The sequence below is a fragment of the Pelobates fuscus genome, chromosome 13 (genome assembly GCF_036172605.1).
Source record: "Pelobates fuscus isolate aPelFus1 chromosome 13, aPelFus1.pri, whole genome shotgun sequence".
In the NCBI taxonomy this organism is placed as follows: Eukaryota; Metazoa; Chordata; class Amphibia; order Anura; family Pelobatidae; genus Pelobates; species Pelobates fuscus.
This window is the reverse complement of record NC_086329.1, coordinates 27,345,427-27,370,158: the sequence shown is the minus strand read 5'-3', so window position 1 is coordinate 27,370,158 and position 24,732 is coordinate 27,345,427. Positions and strand designations below refer to the sequence as shown.

The 24,732-nt window shown below is 37.6% G+C and overlaps 1 protein-coding gene across 4 annotated transcripts in view; it reads left to right on the top strand.

The window, feature by feature from the left end:
• The first annotated feature begins 5,717 nt into the window (after positions 1-5,717).
• RYR3 (ryanodine receptor 3) overlaps positions 5,718-24,732 on the top strand; it is a 477,900-nt gene continuing 458,885 nt past the window's right edge. For 3 of the 4 annotated variants that reach the window (XM_063439168.1, XM_063439167.1, XM_063439166.1), the window contains exon 1: positions 5,719-5,847. In XM_063439168.1, coding sequence (XP_063295238.1) covers positions 5,800-5,847 — 48 coding nt within the window. In that variant the 5' untranslated portion in view covers positions 5,719-5,799. Of the gene's footprint in view, positions 5,848-24,732 lie in introns of all 4 variants that reach the window. The other variant, XM_063439165.1, reaches the window with a different exon arrangement.

Sequence of the window (24,732 nt, the reverse complement as noted above, 5' to 3'; positions counted from 1 at the left end):
TAACCTGTGTTTATTATACATTATCCCCCCATAGCCAGTAACCTGTGTTTATTATACATTATCCCCCCATAGCCAGTAACCTGTGTTTATTATACATTATCCCCCATAGCCAGTAACCTGTGTTTATTATACATTATCCCCCCCATAGCCAGTAACCTGTGTGTATTATACATTATCCCTCCCATAGCCAGTAACCTGTGTTTATTATACATTATCCCTCCCATAGCCAGTAACCTGTGTTTATTATACATTATCCCCCCATAGCCAGTAACCTGTGTTTATTATACATTATCCCCCCCATAGCCAGTAACCTATGTTTATTATACATTATCCCCCATAGTCATTTATCGTTGGACCTAGGCAGCATGATGTCTTAGGCCGGCCCAGAGAGTGAGTGAGTGAGTGAATAATATAATATATATGTTCAGAAACATATTAGTGATATATGTAAATCGGGTTCATGCAAAGAGGGTGAAAAGGTATTAAAGAAAAACACACTTATTGCATCAAATTTACAAAGCCAAACCTTTAAAAGCTTTCCTCATTTCTTTCTCGAGATGAGGAATATATCGGTTGTAGACTGAGGATTTCCATCTGCCCAATCTTTTAATAATATGCACTGGAGTGTCAGTGTTGAAGGAGACCGAAGCTGCCCCTATTCTAAATGAAAGACCCGAGACATGGATACAACCCAATCTTAGGAGTAGTGTTCTGATGTAGAAGATTAATTTAGCCGTAGTCAGAGGGATTCAGTGAGAGTAGTGGTGAAATGTGTGTGGCATGACTGAGTGTGGGTAAGTAAGAATCAAGTATTTTAACTGGGCACTACTTCTAGGTGGGATAAAGTGGTATAGCGGATGGATGAGTAGTTTGGTTCGTTTTAGAGGTTTGTAGAGAAAGTATATAGTGATCATGATTTTTAGCGATATCCAATATGTTTAAGGTGGTCCCAGTGCCACCACTCATATCTGGTGTCACAATAGCTTGCATTTAAAAAAAAACAAACAAAAAAAAACAACTTTTTTGACTGTAATATAGAATAGTAATATATAATATAATAGCAGTCAGTTTCCTTCACACGTGTGCATTTCAGGGCCTGCCAGGGCACAGTGTCACACCAGTGCAACTCATATCTGGTGTAACAGTAGTGTACATTTAAAAAAAAAAATACAGGGGGCTTGTTGTCACCTTTCGGGGACCCTTGGTGTTGTACATGGCTGGGTGGAGAAAGAGACCTTCAATGACATCAGTGAGGACAAGGAACGGGACATGGCTAGCTTGGTATCCAACCTTGTGCAAATGGGGAGTTTGCGGTTGTGCAAATGGACTGTTTGCGGTTGTTTGCGGTGCGTTAAATGGGGAGTTTTGTCTGTCACTGTGAAGCGGGCGTAACCTTTACACTACCTGATCGATACAACATCATACCTAATGTTTTAAAGCACGTTATTCCAAACAATTTAGGAATGTTAGGTGAGTTATGCCCTTTATGGATTAAAACCAGACTCTGCATCAACTATGTAATTTTCCATGGGAGTTTTGCCATGGATCCCCCTCAGGCATGCCACAGTCCAGGTGTTAGTCCCCTTGAAACAACTTTTACATCACTATTGTGGCCAGAAAGAGTCCCTGTGGGTTTTAAAATGTGCCTGCCTATTGAAGTCTATGGCGGTTCGCCGGGTTCGCCTGTTCGCAAACATTTGCGGAAGTTCGCGTTTGCGAACGGAAAATTTTATGTTCGCGACATCACTACCAGGGATGTGATGAAATCTTTTGTAACGGTGTGGTTCCTATGGTCAGGGTATGTAGACAGTCATTTTTGTGCTTCTCAGCCTCCCCTTTTGATGTGCAGCAAAGTGCTTTCACAAGCCCATACCCTTTCTTTCCTCATCCTAGCTCTCAAGCTCTCTTTCTTATTATCTCTCTTTACTTTTCCACAATGTTGGTGTATACTTGGCATAAATGTGTTAATAATTGGAATCTCCCTGCTTTGTATAACAGATTTTAAGTGTGTCCATCACTATTTAGACCATTATTTTCTGATGAGATTAAAAATAATTACAAAATATTGCTCCCGGGCTAATTTTATGCATCAAGATTCTATTTATAGGGCTGAATATTTAGTATTTTTCAGAACCTCAATTAACAGCCCATTACATGAAAATGTCTTCACAATCCATCCAAGCTGTCAAAACCTTCCCAAGCTAAGTGAGCAACCATTGACTTCCATTAGGATTTACAGCTTGTTTTGGGAAAATCTTCCCAGATTTTTATTCTGGTTACGATTTCCTAAACTAGCTGAATGTGATATGTTCTCAATGGTTCTAGACCAGTGGTTCTTGCTGACTGGAACAGAAAATAATGGACTGGATCACTGGAATAGATACATCATATTCTGTTGAATCTTTATTTCCATAAGGATAAAAGAGCCTTTCTCGAACGCTAAGTCTCATTTTTGTGCATGCACAGAATGTTCTAATCCATTTGCCAGATCTTTATTTTATTTTATTCTATGGCCTATTATTTGATCCTGCCACGGGAGAATCTGTAGATATCTCTTTGGATCGAATAGGAGTTGGATATTGAATTATTTTTATTTTTATCTTGTGAGTGCAATCAAATAAAGCGTTGTTAAATTTATTGACAGTACTGCACTATGTCTTTTCTTCTCTCCTTATTTCTCTGTATGCATACCTGGATAAAGAGAAGATAGAGAGATTCCACATATACATTACGTTCTGCCTACTTATCATCTACATTTGTGAGTGCATTTTATGGTTACACCCTATTTGATGTTCATACATACTACACCATTGTGGTTGTTTGTATTTTATATTGCAGATTATTTATGGTACATTATATTCTGTGGCACAAGTATTGTCATCCTTATTGCAAAAGAAACTGCTAGGACAATGGGAAGAAGTGTCCAATGAACATTATTTTAGTATATATTTTAGTATATTATGGTATGACAAATAATTAATGAAGAATTAATGGTAACTGATCTAATTTTACAATACAATACAAGAATGGGTCATCTACCAAATGCCAATTATGTAATTCGGGGGCCCTGTTCAGAGGATTAAGAAACGTGCATGAAATGGAAAGAGAGAACAAAGGATTTTGTTTCTGTGATTGGCCGCATTGGATCCTCTGTCCTGATAGAAAATAAATAAATAAATAAACACAAAAACGTAAATTGTCATGCATGTAAGTGTATCTCGTCCAAAACAGTGCTATGCTAATTAGTACCTGAGCAATTATCTGTACTGTGTTGCCCCTTTTTATAGCAAACATGAAAGACTCACAGTGTATTTTTTCATGAATTATTTATGTCCCTGAAATGTCATTTTTTTAAACACGTGTATCAAAGATGTTGAAATTCAAATATTGTCTGGATAAAGTAGTATTTAGATCAAAATAGGTGAAAGTGGGAAAAAAAAAAATCACCAAATTAGCTCCTTTTATGGCTTGGACAAAAGCAACGTTTCTAATGCACTATCCCAAATTTCAATACATATTTAAATAACTTGAGGTCAATTTTAGCTGAAAGCTGCATGGTGAATTGTTAGTGTAAGTCAAACCTAAGAGAGGTTTACCTTGACAGGGCAGGTGAGCTTGCACTTCAATGGCCATTGGAATCAGAGATGAATTTATGGAGAGGCTAACCAGACATTTGCCTAGGGCGGCACTTTCCAAGGGGAAAATGTATGTCAGTATCAGTGTATGTGTGTGTGTCTGTATTAAGGCTGAACTTGATGGACTCCTTTCAGCCTATGTAACTATGTAACTATCTCTGTCATTGTGTCAGTGAATGTGTGTGTATGCCTGTCAGTGTGCGTGTCAGTCTGTCAGGGAATGTGTGTGTGTCTGTGAGTGTGTCTGTCTGTTAATGTGTGTGTATGTGAGTCAGTGTGTGTCTTTCAGATTGTGTCTGTCAGTGAGTGTATGCCTGTCAGCGAGTGGGTGTGTCAGTCAGTGAAAGTGTGTGTTGGTTAAACAGTGTGTGTGCCAATAACTGTATCTGTCAGTGAATATATGTCCGTGCATGCATCAGTGAGGGCATGTGTCTGTCAAAGTGCGTGTTGGTTTAACAGGAAGATGTGTGGCCTTGACAGGAAGTGGCGGACAAACTTAAAATTAGGGGGGTGTCCGAGTTTTGTCATGTCTAGGGCAGCACAAATTTATAATACATCACTGATTGACGTGATACTAAAAATCACTCCAACGGCCATTAAAGTGCAAGCTCACCTCCAGTTATTTAAATTTGGATAGGGATTTAGGATAGTGTGCATGCAAAGGTTGCTTTGTTCTGTGTATTTTGGCTGATGAATACTATAGATGTTGCTGTAGCCCTGCAATAGTGCGATATGGGGCTCTGGGCTTAATTTCGTGCAATTGTATTTTTCCGACTTGACTTTTTTGGCCTACAGCCTGTGATATTCCTGTTCAGTCTTCTCAGTTTCTAGTAATATATTGAATAATTGTAAAAGAGGCCAAGCTGTGTACAATACAGATACAGTGCTAGACCTCGGCTGCAGTATTTTTTTTCTTTCTTCGTTTTATGGCACTCAGATTATTGATCTTTGTTCTGTGCTAGGCAGTTTGCTCCTGAGGATAGGCTCTGTAGTAGGTTACAGGCTGTCATGGACCTCATTAAGAAGACGCTATCCTGGTCAGAGCATTGCATTGTAATATAACCTGCACCTTGGGTATTGATTGCATTTCCAAAGTCAACCCGTGGAAATGCACTTATAATAATATTACAGCATATCGCTGCACATCACAGATTTGCAGATTGAAGTGCGATGATTTCACAAGTGGGGAATGTGCCAGAACTGTGTGCACATTTCTAATCTGCTAACGTCGGTGTAAATTGCAAATGTTGCAGCAAATCCTTCAAGCTCTAATGAAACCCTTGACAATATATAAAATAATTCCATTTGTCTAACAAAATATCTGCAATGTGCCAGCTAATTACCCCCCACCACTCCTCCTCCCTAAATAAAAAAATACAAATTTGGTCCTTCCCTTACTCATCACCTCTTAACTTTCTGTGTACAAAAAGAGAGTACTAAAATTACTCCAGTACTGAAAGTGTTAATCTTTTAAAAAATATTAAAATGAAGTAAGGATTACATTATAAAATCCAATGGAGGTATATTCTGTGCATGCATAATGTATGCCCATCAATACCCATTAATATATGGGAATGGACATAGTCAAATCCCTATACACTATATGTTTTTTTAACCCTGTATTTGTTAAAAATGTACCTCTCTTAATGAAATATATATTAGCAAAAAGTCAGCAAATGTTTGTGTGTGTGTGTGTGTGTATAGACAGACAGACAGGTGATAGATACAGACAGACACACATGTAAATGTTCTTTTATGATAGCACAGAAAGTATACACAGTATGTGTGCATATATACTCTATATGTGTGTGTATACACACACACACACACACACTTAGCCTGTTGGGATGTATATAAAATGTATAGAATACAAAGACATGCACCATCTAGCTGTGCTATCCTTAGGGACATGATGAAGAGTTAAATGTACATGTGATGGTATGTGGGGTGGCCACATGGATGCATGTTTGTTAGTGTGTGTAGATGTGTGTGTGTGATAGCGCTGCTGGCAGTGAGGGGGTTGACAGTCTGCAGTGCAGTAGACCTCGGCTCCCTATATGGAGGTGGATTAGCTGTATGCTAATATCGCTAGAAAAGACGCACAGCAAGCTGAGCTGCCAGTGGAGGCGAGCAGAGTCTTAGCAGAGCTGACTCCTCAAGAGCCATGGCTGAAGGGGGCGACGTGGAGGATGAGATTCAATTCCTCCGGACTGTAAGTACAGCTTGCCGGCACCCATTCTACGTTCTGCCACTGTTTGCCTGGCATTGCCAATGGATCGGATTTTTTTCCTGCCTTTGTTTTAAGACCCTAGCAAGCAGGTTGCTTGTGGGGGTCATTGTAAATGCATTGGATAGTAAGGGAGGGATTGATGAGCAGCGTGCTGGGGTATGTGCCATCGGAGCTTGCTTTTATTCTGGATCTATCACGGTTTCTTCACAATCCGGCAAATAAGTGGTTAAGATTTCCTGTTGGGTTTGTGCTGTCACCCACAAACTTTCTAGGTCTAGGAGAATACATTGTATCAGTCATAGAACGCCGTCACCCTGGGTGCTGCACCTGGTGAGATAGATGCTGTATCTAAGCAAAGTGCTGCTTTTCATGCAGTTCAGTGTCTGGGTCTGCTATGGCAGGTGGTGCTTCTACCGGTCTGGGATAGTTTGGCTGCAGATGAGGGAACCCTGTCTAATAATATCCAATATCCACACCGCACAAGGCACATGACCTTTCCTCAAGACTCTCAGGAATCTTTTTTTGCTATGGGAAGGACTGTGAATTAGAGGTTAGAGCTGAGGGAGATACATTTGTAATTATCACTCAAGCTAATTAGTCACGGATATCATTTTGTATTTTTTTTTTCTCAAATCAGTTATGTTCACATGACATTGCTTGGCTCCGCTTTGCTGTGCTATTAACCCTTTGAGTGCCCAAGGGATGCCCACTGGGCTGGTGCACCACCCCAGCACACAAGGAGTTAAGCCGGTGCTGCTTGTACTATGATGTCTCTGCAGCTCTGCAGTGAGCTGGTTCCTTTTTCTGCAAAGCTTCATCACATCATGTCAGGGCTGTGCATTGTTAAATCAGGTCCTTAACCCCTTCATAAAAACATAATCTAGCAACACAATAGAAAGCATTTTTGCAACACATACACACTGGACAGCATAGCCAGAGTACATTGTAGGAATAAAAACCGATAGTTCTTAACAGGGATCTAAATAATGTAGATTTCATTAGCATGGGGAGCTATTCTTCAATTCTACAACTAGCTCAATAACCCATTCTTCAATGATAATATGTAGCAAAAAGAACAAAAAACAACAACATATTTGTATTAAACACCTCCATTAAGATTCAGCCCAGTGTCAGAGAGAGTGGTCTTCGTTGTACTGGGGAAGGTTGCATTATTACAGTAATCAATTTATTGTGGACAGCTGCCTGATCAAAATTCTGTATTTGTAGCAGCCACTGAGGTCCCAATAGAATGGTATGAGAACCCACATTTTATCTCTGACCTACAAATTTAGAACCAGTGGTATAAGCACACTTTGCCTAGATAAAAGTGGCAATGGACAGACAGGGACTATCTATCAATCATGCTTCGCATATGCAAGCCGTGTGGCGTGATTATCCCCCCCATGATGAAGTGTCTATGATACAAGATAAATTCCAGGCTCTCTGTCACAGCAATTCCTGTCTTGTATGTAGGCACATGGCTCTCCTTACCACAGATCCTGTCTGTTGCCATCTATCACAGACAGGCTGTGTGCATTTCCAAACCACAAATCCTATCTAACTTGATCTGCTTGAATTAAGGGGTTTACATGTAATGCAGAATACTCATCCCCCATTCTAATAGATGTTATAGCCTGCTTTATTTTTTTTCAGAATGGGTATCTGCTAGTGTAAATAAATATGGCTAAATATGTTTCTAACCTGTCACTTGCCCATGAAGCATAGGTGATAAATTATTTATTGGTATTCAGCTGGGAAGGATAGGATTAATTGGCATTATTATTATTATTATTATTATTATTGGCATTTATAAAGTCCCAACTAATTCTACAGTGCTTTATTACACTATTATAAAGGGGGAAATTAAACAAATGAGACAATTACAAAATGTTACAGGAACAATAGAGGAGGACTCTGCTCAAAGGAGCTTACAGTCCAGAGCAGGCTTCTTCCAGATGTTGAGGAACTACAACTCCCATGAGTTTTTGAATGAAATAGATAGCCCCAAAATCATGGGAGTTGTATTTCAGCAACATCTGGAGGGCCAGAGTTTGCAGAACCTTGATCTAGACCTGGGGTCCACTCCTCAAACTCCGGCCCCCCTGATGTTGCTGAACTACAACTCCCATGATTCTTTGAATTACATAGATAGCCAGAGAATCATGGGAGTTGTAGTTCAGCAACATCTGGGGGGCCGGAGTTTGAGGACCCCTGGTCTAGACTCTATAGGATTCATTGTTTGTAGCATTGCTTTAGGACATAAAGAAACATGGAGTGATTGAATTGAATAATATATCGCGGATTACATATTTTATTTGAGATCTCCCTGTAGTATACTCTAATACTCGAACGTTTAACTTCAAATTTGCCAACATTCCGCAATGATGTATGCTGTGCAGGTATGACACAAATAATTGGAGATGTTTGCAAGTTAAATACATGCAGATTTATTCTCTAAACTGACAGTTGTGGAGAATTGAGGGACCTGCCAAATATAGGCCAACATATCTAAAACAGAAACACGGACACAGATCTTAAAATGTGTCCTCTTCCAATTGTTCTCCACAATTCTATTTTCAGTGAATAAACTCAGTTGTTTGAAAGAGAATTTCAGATTTCAGGCCAATATAGTCAAGCATGAACAATTCTCCAAGTCATCTTTGTTTTTAGGTCAGCTATTCAGGCCTAACATTTTAAAAACATGTGGAATGTGTCACTCTTCACAATTTAGTAAATAATCATGTAAGGAAACGGAGACAGGCCTTGCTCAGAAGAGCTTACATTGAGAAGGACTTTACAATATATGACTGTCATATGGCTGTTTAATAAAGTGTGAATTATTGGGAATTCAAAAGATATTTCATACTCTGGCCAAAATAGCGGAACTGAAAACGTAGCAGACTTTTCCAAATTTGCTTTTTTGGCTTAGATTTGAAATTCGCTTTGATTCCTCCCCCCCAAAAATCCCACTTTAGTGAAGAATTTTTTAACTTTTAGTTATTTAAAAATAATAATAATAATAATTGATAGATAATGAAATATTTATTATTTTTACATCCAGCATTACGGTTTAGACGGTTTGCTAAATGTAAAAGGCAGGCGGCGGCATGTCAATTTCAATAATCAAGTAAAATTCTCGTAATGTTATTAAATTATAAAGTGCACATTTTGTATAAATCTTTCCATTACGAAAGATTCTATGATGACTGTTTAATGGTGACACATTAATGAGATTTTGTAAGCACCATAACCACTATAGCAGGATTCCCTGATGCCATCCGACAGTAAAATATCAGACCATCAGCTGAATGCTCTCAGGTAATGAATAATGTGCCAATGCAGAAATATAAACGTTTGCTTTACCTTACCAACTCAGATAGGAAGCACCATGGCCCTCAACAGAGAATGGTAAGCCTCAAAACATTTTTAAACAGTTTGACAGTTTACCATCAGACAGTGCCATGGGACACCTGGCACCATAACCACTACATTAAACTGTAGTGGTTATGGTGCTTAAAATATCCATTTGAGAAAATTCACTCAGTTGTGGTTTATGTAATGCATTACCTTCACTGTGTCACTGGCGACTTGCTAAGTAGTGTCTTGAAAAACTGGTATGTAGTTACTGAGAATTGGAATTCAACATCTCTGTGGTTGGGACAGATCCTATGTTAATGGGATTTGGTAAGAAGTAGGTAGGTACTTGTCAGGTAAAGCGTTTTGATGAAGCACATTTTTTGGCATACATTGTTACCAAGGCTTGTAAAGCTCTCCTCAGGCTGAGCAGAGGCCTTCAGTCCTGCATCAAGTATTCTCTATCACCTGACAGCACAGGTGAGTTAATCAATTTCTAACTTCCTGAAAGGATTACTTGAGCTAATGTGAAGGAAGCTTCAATACTGAGCCCAGACGCTGCATATATGGTAAAAATTCAATGGCTAATTAACTGTATTGGAACTATGCTTTACATATTTATATAGACCAGAGGTGGTCCTAATCCAGTGTGGAGGAGATTTTGTTTTTTTCAGACTCTTTGTCAGTGTCATGCAGGTCACACAAGTGATGCTGCTAATTTATGGAAAGGCATATTATGGAAAGGCATATCCACACATGCTTTTATTTGTGTGTGTACTTACTGTAAGGCCCTGCTGTATATATATATATATATATATATATATATATATATATTCTGTGTGTCAAACTATTTACACTTATATATTGTGTGTGTGCCCCACTCTAGAGTTTGATGTATTTGCAGTATTTGTAGTGTTTTGCTTATCATTATTTTATTTAAAAATGAACTGTAACCTTGGATGATATTCTGCATTACCCAGTGTGCAGCCAAATTAGTTAAACTTTTAATGTCCAGCCTTAAGAATTCTGACACTAAACTAAAGTGTAAAATATACTCTTCTGCTTTGCCATACACTGCTTTTGTTATGTATCAGAATGTTTGCCATCTTTGGGTCCTTCGAGTATTTTGTTCATATATGGCTGATATTCATGGGAAATGTAGTCTGCAATCGTTGTAACACAGATTAGCTATCAGTGTGATAAAGGTTTACAATAATAAGGCCAAAATAGTTGAACTGGATACATTTCTGAGGAGAGTTTTATCCAGTCTGATTATTTTGGACAAAAACTTGCAATTCCTTCATTAATTGTGAGGTAATTAGTGGATTGGTTAATAAATTTGTGTGAGGTGCAATTTATGTTTGACAATTAGTTTGTGGTGCATGGCAAACCATGGCAAACCACTGAATGAGGTCACATTGGCATACTAACATCCAAGCTGTGTTGTGTTCAGAAGAAAATGTTTGCATGAGGACTGTTGTAATGTTCAGTGACCACAAATTGTCAAAACATTCAGGTTTGAGACCCCCACTTCTTACTTACTTTGGCTTTGTTGTCCTCAAGGCACACCCCACTGCTTAAATGTTTTAATTGTGTGTGTATATATATATATGTGTGTGTGTGTGTGTGTATATCTCACTGTGTAGTAGATATGCCCCAATGAAAACATGCATGCATTTAATTGCTCATTTTTTCCATTGGGGTATATCTCAAAACAGCTTGCAGAACCCTCTGTTCACTTGTCTTCTGCCTTTGCAAGCCCTCCCCTTCTAACCACGCCCAGACCTTCTGTGACTGTCCAATCACAGACTTTCCAATGCAGCTCAATGAGAAAAGTGTTTGCGAGGCTGGTGCTCTGAACAATTGCTGTCTCTTGAATTTAGCTCCACTGAGCTAACCAAAACAGGAAGTAACAGGATAGGTTGTCTGGTTGAAAGCCAGGGGGGTGTAACCAGGTTCATTTATAAAGGCTCTAGCTTCTATTGAAATCTTCACTTTTTGCACAATTAAATATGTGCTTTAAATTCTGGGATCGGCAACTACACTTACAGAAGTCACAATCCACCTGCGAGCACATAATTAGATGCATTCACTCTACACTCAAGGCACTAGGACCCTGCAGATAGACCTGGAACAGCGCTGTCTGTATGGTATACCCTCAGTGGACTGGCCTGGGTAATTGGCAGACAGTCTGGCATTGCATTCACACCTGGGTGACTTCATTCTTCAGGAGAACCTGCACCCTTTCTAGTTAAGGCTGGGTCAGTGTAATGAGCCTGCCTACTTTTACCCCACCCATGGGCATCCCACTTTACAGGACTAACAAATGTTGATTGCAATGCCACTGTAGCTCTATTTGAGTTATCCCCCAAACTGGCAACTGTGGATAATCATTAAGAGAACTGCAGATTTTATGACACAATACACAAATGTAAAAAATAATACTGAAATTTAGCTGTCGTTCTAGTTCTAACTAAAATTGCAATTCTCTTTCACTCTGTAATTCCTAGTTTAGGACACAAGTACAATATGTACTTTCGAAACCGTTTATAAGAATACGTCTTACATGGAACTGCATTATAAAGCATGATGCCCTGCTTGATGTATCTATTTTTAAGAGTCCCTAACTAGGGCTCTCTAGATACTGCTTATGTCAATGCTGGCTATCGTTCATTCTGTCACAAGTCTTGATCATGTACAATATCCCCCCTCCTTCTTTTTTAATATTCCCTTCTCCCCGGCCTCCTGAGAGGTCTTTGGTAAGAAAAGGTCTCTCTGCAATGATGTGGCAATAGGCACAGTACTTACTTTGAGAAGATTTTATTGACGTTTCCTTTAAATCGAGATTCGTAGTATTCATTTCTGTTCAAATGGCAGTGGGTGTTTACTATTAGTGGAAATGCGAGTTTGCAAATAAAAAAGAAATAACCAACTAAACACTGGAGGTGAGAGGGGCTGTTTTTTTTTTATTTTGATTATTTTTTTGTTTTTACCAAGAACAACAACAAAGCATAAATATGGAGCATTGACAAAATAATTGCATTTTTTGGGGGCAAAATAGCTGAGCTGGAACCATGATGTAATTCAGAAATCTCTCAAGCTTGCTTTGGCTTAAATTGAGCAATTTCTAGAATTTCTGGTTTAAAGAATAAGACCATTGGCAATCAACGCTTCTGACAGTCAGTGACTTGCATATTGGTATTCACTCTAGTTGCTCTATTCCATTTATTATCCTCCGGTGCCCCAAAGGGAACTGTTCTGCTTCCAACAGGACACTTAACCCTAATGTGTGTGCAGGAAAGTGACATCAGTTATAGTTTTTTTTAATTTATTTTTTCAGACCGATCCGACACCTGTAGTATTTAAAATGGTGTGTATATTATACTTATGATTCATACATGCTAGTTCTTGGTTTGTATAGACATAGTAATTCAAAATTGAATGGTTTTCAAGCTGTCTTGCCTGCTGCTCTTTTCCATCTGCTAGCACTGGTTGGGTTTGCAAGCTCAATGATAAAATGTAGAACTGAGTGCATAGGAGGAAACAAAAAGCAAACATTTTCCAGGTTATAGGACAGTTGGTGGTCCCAGTGGGCTTATTGGCCAAAATGTCAGCCTGTCATGAGGAGCTATGGTAAGGTTGCTTTGAAACCAGGCACACATATACTATCTTTGCTTCTTGAAATGTGTCTGATTTTAATGTTTAATTAAAAGCTTAGAGGAAAAAAGTTATCTGATGTTAAATTGGAAATGTGTAGAAAGCGCAGGTAGGTTTGTGGTTTTTCACCAAACTTGAACATTTTACACCAAAGTAGTCAAATTGAAAAGATTATCTATACCTCAGCTGTTGTGGCCAACAAATTGCAATCCTTTCATCAGTTATCCCATGGTTTTCAATTCAGTGAGTAGACCCAGTGAATGTTTAAGTTTTTTTTTTTTTTTTTTTTTTTTTTTTTATACACCAGGTATTATCTTCTCAAGAATAATTAATACAATATGGCACGTGTTGCTGTAAACAAATCAAAATACTGTATACTAAGATATGAGCTCAGCGGTGTCACAAGTCAGTGCAGTGACTTATGGTGTGTGATTTCTGTCCCCTTTCCATGGACCGCCTCTTGGACTAAACTATGTGAGATCCATGGTGGTCCAGTGGTGAGCTCTTCTGGACTGCCCCTCTGCCAGATTAAGACTTTGCATATTTTTGTTATTTTGTTGCATATTTTTGTGAGTTCTGGCTCTAAAACTCACCGCAATGCTCCATTATTATCGGCGGTAGTGCTGAAGCTCACGAAAGGGATATATAAGGTCTGCAGCCGACAAAAGTGGAGACCAGAAGGTCACTGGGCTAATGAGGGACATCTTAGGTGATATACTTAGATGCTGCAACTTGCAATAAGCAATTATCAGTAACAGTATGTACATCCAAACATTGAGATTATTCAAACAAGGACCATTAGGGGCTTCAATGATAGAAAATTGTCAATCATGAGTGGCAAGTCAAATACCCACATTGCCTGACTGTCACGGGGATATATACACAGGTATCATCATGGTACACTTACATTCTGTGCTAGTAGGCATTTTATAACTTGAGCATGTATGCTGTGCTCTGAAAGTGGTTTTGCTTATAAAGGGCACTCTGAATGTTCATGCGGGTTTGCATAGATGATTTTTTGTGAATTTATTTGTTGTACCTCATGAATGGAAGGCTGGATAAATAATCAGAAGAGAACACAGGTTCCTATGACAATCATGAGATATACATTATATTTTGAATTACGCTCCTGAAAACACTCTTTATAAATGGACTCTAAAGTCTGCGTACAATGAATAATATTGTGTTAATGGTACCCAGGCTGTTATTTAATCTGTATCATAATGTCTGAAATAAGAAAGTTGTATTGTTTTGGTATGATTATCTCAAGAATAGTCTTGGTTAAAGACCAAAACTATGAACAAATAATCTTTTGAGACATGGTTGCTACTTTATTTGTCAAGTCTGCTTGACTGCACCATTACATCTTGGGATGTAATGTTATGTCCAGAATGCAGAATTGTTGTTCTTTAAAAAATAAAATGAAATATTATTATGCTTAGAGTCAACTTTTATTATGTACACTTATCTTTTACTGGCAAGGTATTCTTTTCTCCAGCCAAACAACCTAACTTCTTAATGGTAATTCCTTAGACCTCTTTTGTATGTAATTTGTCTCCTACATTTCCTTCAGATATTTTCCAACTATACATTAATATCGTGAACCTCCCAATACACCTCACCCCAAAGGATCAGATTGTAAACTGATGACAATGTCATAATCATAGTTCCTTATTGGAATGATTCATGCTTTCGACTTGGCATGTTATACTTTTAGAATTTTCCATTTGAGAATGCTTACAATGTATCTGTGAAGAGATATGCATGGGGTCAATAATGACAAGATGACCAGGTATTTTATGACATAGAAAAAATGGCCTGATTGTGTTAAGGGTCTAACTTGTACTATAAAACTTTATCCATAGCATTGGCCAACTGCCACCAGCCTGAAGCACTAACACTCTGCAATATTGGTCCATAAAATAAGTCCATTTCAATATCATTCAGCTTCCTGTTAGCACGGGGCAGGTCCAGATTAAAGTAGATCATATTGGAGCTGAATCGTCAGGCTCATGCTTTGGAATAGGCCCAAGATGACTGATCTGTGTGTCTTTTTGTTTGTTTGTTTGCAACCCTGAATTTTTTTAGGTGTGTGGCCAGTATGGCACAGATATGTAAGACAGTACACTTACAGGGTGTACTGAGAAAATTGTTGGGAATTCCCAACTGAATTGAATTTCCAATTTTAGCCCAAAATAGCTAAAGGTGAAGTTAACCCTGCAATGTAATTATTGCAGTATATCATGCCTATAGTGTCCCTTTAACATGTAGAATGTATATGGCTTTGCGTGTATACTGCAGTGGATGAAATGTGTTTTATAGATAATCTAGAAATGGAGCAGAATATTACTTTTTCTGTACATGTCGAATTTCTGCCATAATATCTCCGCCAGATAAATCGCTGCCAGAACTTTTATCCTTGCACAACTTTACTTTCTCCACATCCTCCACTGCAGCCACGTTTACATTGCAAGGACATGTTATAACATGGATAGGCAACCTTTGGCACTCCAGATGTGGACCACATTCCGCATAATGGTGGCAAAGCATTATGGGAGGTGTAGTTCAAAACATCTGCAGTGCCGAAGGTTGCCTATGCCTGTGTTATAACATTCAGCTAGGCATGTGAATCCCTCTGGCACCTTTCAGCAGACTCTAAGCATTGTTTAACATATACTTTTGAAATCATGTCTATTCTGATGCTTGTGCTTGAGAAACAGGAGACTGGTTCTGCCACCTTCCAGGCGAGATTCTTCTATAGGTAGCCGTACCTACTGACATGGCAGAGACGTCTATTACAAATTATACAAATTTCACATTTATTTCACATTTATTATTCACATCTTTCGCACTTCATATATTCACAAGGTGTCATGTCATCTTTAAATCCATCTTTACACAGCTGATTATAGATGCATTTAAATAACTTTGTCTGCCACCTTTGAGATTTGAGCAAAAGCTGATTAAATCCCCCTTTAGTGTAATTCCTGGAAAGCATGATTATGCTCTCATATTGCAGTGTCACAACTCCGCTGTTAACACCTTCTTAACATAATCATATTTTATTGCTGAAGTCATATAGTTTATTATGGTTTTTCTTTTTTGTGGATGGGGGTATCTCACGTATTTTAATTTTTATATTTATTATTAATAAAGACTTGACAGAAACACTTTTTATAAAGGAGGAAAAGGCTTGCAGTGCTTGATTGTAGGTGATAATAAAGAGAAATTGTGGCCAACAGTCATAGCTTTTAAACCAAAACACCAAATTATTGTGGGAAAAAACAGATGCACATCCAGTCACAGCAGTGTACATGTTTGTAGCTTTAGTTTGATATAAGATGACAACTGCAGCTAAAGTATGCATGGACGGCACCGTATGTGGCTGTACATCTGAAAGCTGCATAGGTCTGGAAGGATTTTTCTGTATTTGTATCATATGTGTGGGTTTGGATGTGGATGGGTCCCGCCGGATCTAGCTTTGCATCTGTGAAATGTGGTGTACTAAAAATGTTAAATCATGTAACTACACTTACTGTCAAACGTATTAATACAGATTATGGTTTTAATATCCGATAACAGATTGGTCCGAGACCTAACCTACATTTATTGTTTTTATTTTTTGTTTTTTTTTTAACAGACATTCCAATTTCAGTTTTCATATTTCAAGTTTCACTGATTAATTTACTGGGCCCATGTATTTTGGGACAAAAAAGTACCCCCCAATTGCACTTTACCTCTTTTCATGGCATACAATTTCTAAATATTGTGCTAATTAATATAGGGCAAAGAGTCTTTTCACATGTCCCTTGGTCACCATTTTATGCTGTATTTAGCAGTTACATTTTGTTTGTTGTCCCCCCACCTATAAATTAAAGGTTGACTGTACATTTCACAGTAATTGTGTCCTGTTATTTCAAAAACCCTAGATTTGTATTCTCCTGCATCTCCAATACCCCACATGTATGTTTTTGGTGATTCTCTAATTTTTACATGCATCTTTGCTTGGTTCCTAAAGACACTGTTTGGTAAAGTAGATACAATAAATTAGGTCCAGGCACTTCATTGGTAAAATTACATTATCTGTGCCACCATAATAACCAGCACCACACTTTAACCCTAATCCCAGGTAAATTTAACCATCACGATCTAAGATTGGTCAGTGTGAAAGCCAATTTTCTTGGTCGCATTGCCTTTTTTGACCGCGTAGGCAAGTAACTATTGTGATTGGTGGGTAACCTATTTGGTGGGCTTGATCAAAGGTTTCAGCTTTTAAATGTGTGTTACGATGTCCAGATGATTGCCATTTACCTTTAGGTTTTAACGTGTGACACGTTCAGTAAGAATGTAAAGCATTCGCTTGATTGTTGTGTTTTTTTCTTTTCTGTTTTTTTTTTTATATATAGATGAGTTGTTTTAGTTGTCACACAATGCATATTTTTTTTATTTACAAACATCATATGCATAAATTAGAAATATTGGGATACAAAGTACAACTAAACTGGTTTTCTTGTCAGTGTGGTTCGAGCAAGCTCATTGATAAGCCTGTACATTGTGAATGATTCTGTGTGTGTTTTACAATGAGAAGGTCTAAACATTCCATGACACTTGTGATAGGAGTGAGTCTGGCTATGGTTGGCTTACTTGTAGCTGATTATTTCTCCTCTTTATCTGTTCTTAAAACTGGCCCTTTAGTTCCTGAACTCATCCAAATGTCTTGTTTCACTCCCACCTTATCAGTTTACTCCTGTCTTGTCCAGTCTCTATCTCTCTCATCCTGTCTTAGGCATTTCTCATCATTCTTTTAAGCTTATCACAGTACTATTTTGGGTTAATCTCACTGATAAAAAGTGTTAGAGGATTTTTGCCAGATAAGAGAGGTGTATACACGCGTGTAAAATCTAAATAATGGGTGACCCATTACCAACCTAGGAGCATGCTGGAAACCAACATACCCTGCTATCATCGTGTACAGTTAAATAGCGTAACAAAGTTGAAGTGCAGTGATTTTCGACATAATTGAGAATGGTGATTTTCCATTTACCTGCAGGACATATTGCTTTTCATTAGCAGAGGTCTATGGGTTTAGAGGATTGATATGTATCTAACTAAAAACACAAAATAAAGCTGGTTGCTCCATCTATTCTCATCTTTTTGGAAATTTGAATATCTAGAGATTCTTGAGTGTTGAACATTGAATAAAGATATATATATATATATATATATATATATATATATATATATATATATATATAGGTGTAACAGCCATTCATATTTCTTGCATGTTTTAAATTTTATTCTCTTTATATTGTTTCTTGATGTGCAGTTACTTAAAGGAACACTATAGTGTGTACACATGTAATGCTATTGTGCCCTGGTGGCCGAAAAAGTGTACTTTATTTACCTTTTCTCTCTTGTAGCGCTGGTCTCCGTGCTGCTTTCTTACCTTCTTGGCTGAAATAAGCAAGATAACTGATATCAGCCAATCCATTGCTTAAATATAGAAAAGCATTGGGAGGCTAGCGAGCATGAGCTGAAAACTCTGCGCTGATCCAGTCAGAGGTTTACTCTGATGTTTCATAGGAAACACCTCTAGTGGAGAAAATATTGCCATTCTGCAGGGATAAAACATGGGGGGGAGGGGGGATGGCACTGAGACACTTTATTGAGATTGTGTCCCTTTATGGTGCCATAGGGGATTGTAACCTGTATTGGTCATGGTATTTTCTATTATGTTCTGATTATGTAAATATGTAAGAGTCTGTTACACTTTTCATCAATTTCTTTACACAAACATTAAGAACTTGGTTGGTTAATATGCAACACGTGTACAAACCATGGCTATTTAATGTGGACCTGTCATCCACAATAAAATTCAAGTTTATAAATAGAATATGATGAACTGACTGTAGCTTGTAGGAATCTTACATATGTACCCATGGCTACTTTATGAAAATCTGCTATCCACATTGCTGTGAAATTTAAAGTGACCATATATAAACACAACTGTCTCCCTGCACTATTTATTACATTTAGTTATTTCCTCATGGAATAGCCAGGAGATTAGGAAGACCTCAGAAAGTATAGTATAGTGTTTATTTTTTTTATTTTTTATTATTTATAATTATTCCAGATGATCATGGTAGAGGCAAATTGGTTAAAAAGTACTAATTATTATTATTATTATTATTATTATTATTATTATTATATTGAATTTGATTATGAACTATATGGGACATGTAACAGCCACCAAAATGTGTGTGTGTGTGTGTGTATACATTTTGTAACGTAAATTGCTGACTCTAGGGTTACCCATCAGCTGTGTGATAAAGCAGGAATATCTCGCAATATATATCCTAAAAACTGGTTTTATAGAACACCAGCTACACGCTGCACAACAGTTGATAACCCATGCAGTGCATGCAGTGCACGCATATACAACTGAGTTTTTCTCATGTCAGCACCTGAACCTGCTGACTAGCATTTATTTTAAATTTTACTACTGAGCAAAGCAGTAATTAGATGCACACTAATGTATGCTCCCATTGTTCACGATTGTGTCTGTGTATTTGCGTTTTCCTTTCCTGTTCATTCAGTGACTGGTTGGATCCAGGTTAATGAAAAACGGGAAATTGTAGAGCATTTCTCGAACAAATATATTTTATCTCCCTATACACGTTGCAGGTTTACAACGGCGTACATCCTCATTGAATTCTATACTTTTACAAATCTAGACATAATGACTGTCATCTGTTCCTTAGCAGGTTTTAAAATTAGGTAAATACAACCTCAAATGAACAACAACACATGACGTATAACACCATGTCATGATTTATTTAACTAAAATAAAGCCAAAATGAACCAATGATTATTATTATTATTATTATATTCTGATATGTAAAACCATAAAATTCAAAGAGGGTGTCCTTTCTTTTTTCCCATTACTGTATACAAGCACATGAGGACATATGAAAATAAAATAAAAATCCACACAATGAACATATCTGGACAGTTTTATAGAAACTGTATCATTGTACAGTGTACATAAAAAGACAATGAAACATAGTTGTCCTATTTCGCATGCATCCATTATACCACTGTTTTGTTCTAGTTCACTCATCTTTATTTCAGATCCTTCTTCTGTTGTCTCCTTCCCTAATATCTGCTTCAACTTCTCTACCTTTAGGCTTTGCTCTGCACCCTTAATTTAAAGGGACACTGAAGTCACCCAGACCATCTAATCTCATTGAGATGGTCTGGGTGCAGATGCCCTGTCCTCTTAACCCAGAAAAATATTGCAACTTTTTAGAAGCTGCAATGTTTACATTGCAGGTTTAAATCCAATCTAGTGGTCTGTAGAGGTGCTTCTGTGGCGTTGACCAAGTAAAAACTCTCATGTGATGCAGAAACCCTTAGAACTCTATGGCAAAGTTTGGATGTGCGCATGCATGTGTGAGTAGCTTCGGCCTGGACCAGTTCCGAGGAGTCCATGCCTCCTTGATGATGTTGCAGGAAGTGGAGAGGTGAGTTACTTTAGTGCTAACACAGCTCTTCAAACAATCCCCGCCATTAATGGCAGATCTCTTCCTCTGTGCAAGTCTTCAATTCATCAGTCTCCTTATGAAAACTTACCTTCCTTCCTTCTTGCACACCGCCATTTATATAACTTTAGTCCTGAACACTCTTTCTTGTCATCGTGTCTGCACCCCATGATTAATGTCAGGTCCACTCTGTTAAATAGACTGGGGTCTCTCTACTTGTCTGTATGTGGGGAGGCAGAACTCCATACTGGGTTGGGATACGGGACATGGAATGTCTCCATTCATAGCTAGATTGACCAGAAGACCTTCGGTGGCCACTTTGTTCGGTGCCCCAGATCCGTGCAGATACTCTGTCAAGCCTGGACCCTATTCACTATTCCTATACTAAGAGTGGAGAGGGGCCCAAACTGGGAAGCAGTCTAGTGCCCTGTAAGATCTTAATCCTACTCTTCCTGCTTGCCACTTAAGGAACTCTACAGCATTACAAACCTCTATTCTTTAAGCTACAATGCACTCATCCTCATTTAGATTCTGGACCCGCCAATTAAATTGTAAAAAAAAAGCACGTTTTTTTTCAGCCTCCAGTGATGTTGTCTCGCAGGTGTCTCTTCCTTGGCTTCTCATAGTAAAGCAATGGGGGCGAGAAGTACAAGGTTGGCATATGTCTTGCTCATTCAATCAAATGCATCTCACAGAGCAGCATTGAATCCAGTGATTTAATTATGTTCGAAGTTGAGCATAAAAAAAAACTTGTTTGCTGCCCTGGAAGCACCTCATAGTATGTGTCAGTAAGTCAGCTACTAGAAGTGTGTGATTAGCCCTGCAATCAAAACATTGCCATATCTGGTGTCTTCCTAGGGCCCCCCAACTCGCAGCAACTTACCTTTCATCTTTTTCTTCTCCTTTCTTTTTGGTTCTTTTGTTTTCTTCCACTACTTTCATTCCTTTCAGTAAGGTGTTTTACCCTTCCTCTTTCTTATTGGAAAAATACAGATGTTGATTACAACCCTTTGTATTGTAGTGTGATCACAAATGTACCAATGCCTGCAATTAAGTAACGTTTAAAAAACAAAGAAACAAATTAAAAAAACAACATTGCCGTATCTAAGAGAGTGTTTTAGATTGCAGGAATAAAATGAGAGGAATACATTCCCTTTAGGTCAGCTGTTCTCTTTTCACATTGTTTTGATGTCATATGCTGTTCAGCACATTAAATAATCAGAGGTTCCACATTTTCTTCTACAGTTTGGTGCTTCCGTTCTCCAAAGGATGGGGTGCATCTTATTTGCTTCTAATGTTAGGCTAGCCATAATTTCATTTACTTTCATGCCGGTATAACTACTGCACTTACAGTACTGTATACTTTAATGCAAACGATAAAGTCCTAAGTATGCGTGCATGTATGTGTATGTATGTAATAGATTTAATAATAGATTTCACAGGATCGCAGAATTATTAATTGAAGTGGGAATTGCCGGGAATTCAAAGTAAATTTCGATATCGATAAATCAGTCTAAAATATGTTGATTTGCATCTCCCACCATCCCTTTCCCGTCCTCTTACTCCTTCACGCTGCTTGCTCGTGGTTGCAGAGGTACAGGCTGGCAAATCTTGTACGAATTCTCATCTCTTGTAAATGCTTTCAAATTATGTTTAATATTCTAATGTGTGTCAAAACGATCAAATGATAAGCTGATCGTTAATATGTTAATCAAAACCTGTACTCCCTGACAAACTATTAAAAATGCCGAAATCTGAGAACTGTAATAAAATACTGTCTTCCTTGTCAGAGTGAAGTGCCTGTAAAACAGAGTGACAGGGATTTATTGATCAATAAACAGGGCTGTTAAGAATACATAGAATTGCAGGGACTAAAGGATAAGAAGAGAAATCCTTAGCTTAAACACTGTTTCAAGTTGTTGGTCCCCAACATCACATCTCTTGAGAACATTTTTTTTTAATCCATTCAATAAATACACAGTTATTTATTTTTCTGTCTTAAAAGTGAATTCTGTTAAAAAAAGAATTTGCATATTTTGTGCAATATGTAGCAATCTCTGCCAGGAGATTATTTCTCATGGGCAGCTCTATTATTTTCATATTTACTAATACATTTTGCAACATTACAGCTTTGTCATCAGGTGCATATTGTTCCCTAGAAAGTTTAAAGGGACAGTTTGTTGTAGTGGTATAGGTGGCATATCTGACATCTCTACTGTTTTTGTTATTTCTTAAAAAGCACACAGACTCTACTCCCTCCCATGAGACTTTCCCTTTCACCTGTCAAGGGACATGCTGCCTGATCACTCCATGCGCAACAGTGTGAAGGCAGAGACAGACTAAGAAGAACATTTAAAAAATTTGCATTTCAAACGTAGATTTAAAGAGACGGCTTTCTACAAAAAGTTGTAGTGGTTATAAACCACTATGTTTGGAGTCGCTTTGATTGCTGTTGCTTCCAACATGTGAATTGTGGGACCTAGGATTCTAGAAATCATGCACCTGCAAGCATGTATGTAGTGGACACTTGCCAGACATTAGCGGATCATGCATAGTAAATCTGACACACCGCATATCGGCCCTGTGCTTAAGCAATTGGCAGTGATTACAGTGTTCTCTTTGAGTGAGACCGCAGTCTGTGATGAACTGAGCATATGATGGGACTCAATTAAAGGATGTTTGTAAATTGAGAAGAAAAGCCTGTCACTTCTTGAGTCTCTGTGTGTTTAAATGGTTTAGATCTTTCACTTTATTACTCTATTCTATTTAAAGACTAAATGGCAATTAAACTATTTAATCTAGGTTTTCCATAACTCGTTGTGCAGCATGTGGCTGTGTTCATTTAGCCAAGTACAAGTAGAGGGAAGTATCCCTTCCTATAGGTGTGTGTAAGATTTTCCATACAGCTATCCACATCCAAAAAAGAGCAGGAAGCGGGCATGCATTCTTTATTTAGACAAACTCCTTGCTCTGAAGAGCACAGGGTATGTGATTGCTCTGCCCGAGTGATGTCATGGTGTTTGGGGAGAACCCAACCCATGAGATTGTATTACTCAACTGTATTGCCAAGTCAGTTGGCCTTAAGGTGCAATGGCTATTTATAATGTGTTTATTTAAGAGGCATACTGAACAAGTGAGAGTCTAATCTGTCTGCTGCACTATGATAACTGAGGCCTGATTTAGAAAAAAAAAAAAAAAAGTGGTATTTTTCTTTGTTGAGTTAAAACCAATGCTGATAGATATATAATCACTTAAAAAGTTACAACTAAATAATATTCTGAATCAATATGAGCCGTCTGTGTTTTCCTGTTTGCTTGTTTATTCAGATATAAATCATGTGTCTGTGTTCAGTTACATTATATATATATATATATATATATATATATATATATATACATACATACATACATATATATGGAATGTCTCTTGAATTTTTCTGTTTGTTGTGTGAATATTTTGTTTGACATGCATTTTGAAAACTAATTAGACAAGTGTTTCTACACCGCCTCAGACTTGGCAGACATTGCAGAAATATAATGGTGTCAACATACAATACACATTTCCTATAATTATTACAGCAAAAATGTGTGTATGATGTAATGACATCCTGATATATTTGACAGCATAAAAAAAACAAACCCTACTCTTTCAATGTATCAATACAAAGTGGAATACATTTGTGTACATCTCATTGTATATGCAACTTATGTATATTTATTAAAGGACGGACAGACAAAATACTTTTGATGGGAGAGCAAAAGATATAAAAAGACTGCCAGACACCGTTTTCATACATAAAAGGAAACGATTGGTGTGTTTATAAATATTTTTTTATATATATATATTTATATTGTTTTTGAATAAATAATAAATGATTTTACTGAAACATAGGTAGCACTTTCCATACCCTTACTTTGCAAATTACCACATTCTTAGATTTAAATTTTTTTTGTGTCTCTCCTAAGTAATAAAACATACTTGATACAAGATTAGCATGAAACTGTCTTTTATGGCATGTTTGGATTGTAACACCACTATACTACTCTAAGTGGTGTCTTTGAAAGACTTGTTACCAGTTTTTTCATGGTATGTTATGTTCTCAATTTAAAATTTGAGCATTGTGTCCAAAAGCTGCCATCTTGGTCTCATTAACCTTATGGTAGCTGGGGTGACTGAGGTTTTTGGTAAACTCCAAGTGTGTGTATAACTGGAAGCTTTTCAGTAGCCGTAATATAGTTTTGTTTCCTTGCTTTATCACTTTTTTATTTTGAGAGATGTCCTATTCATGGTAGTACCTGGTAATCTGATGGAACAT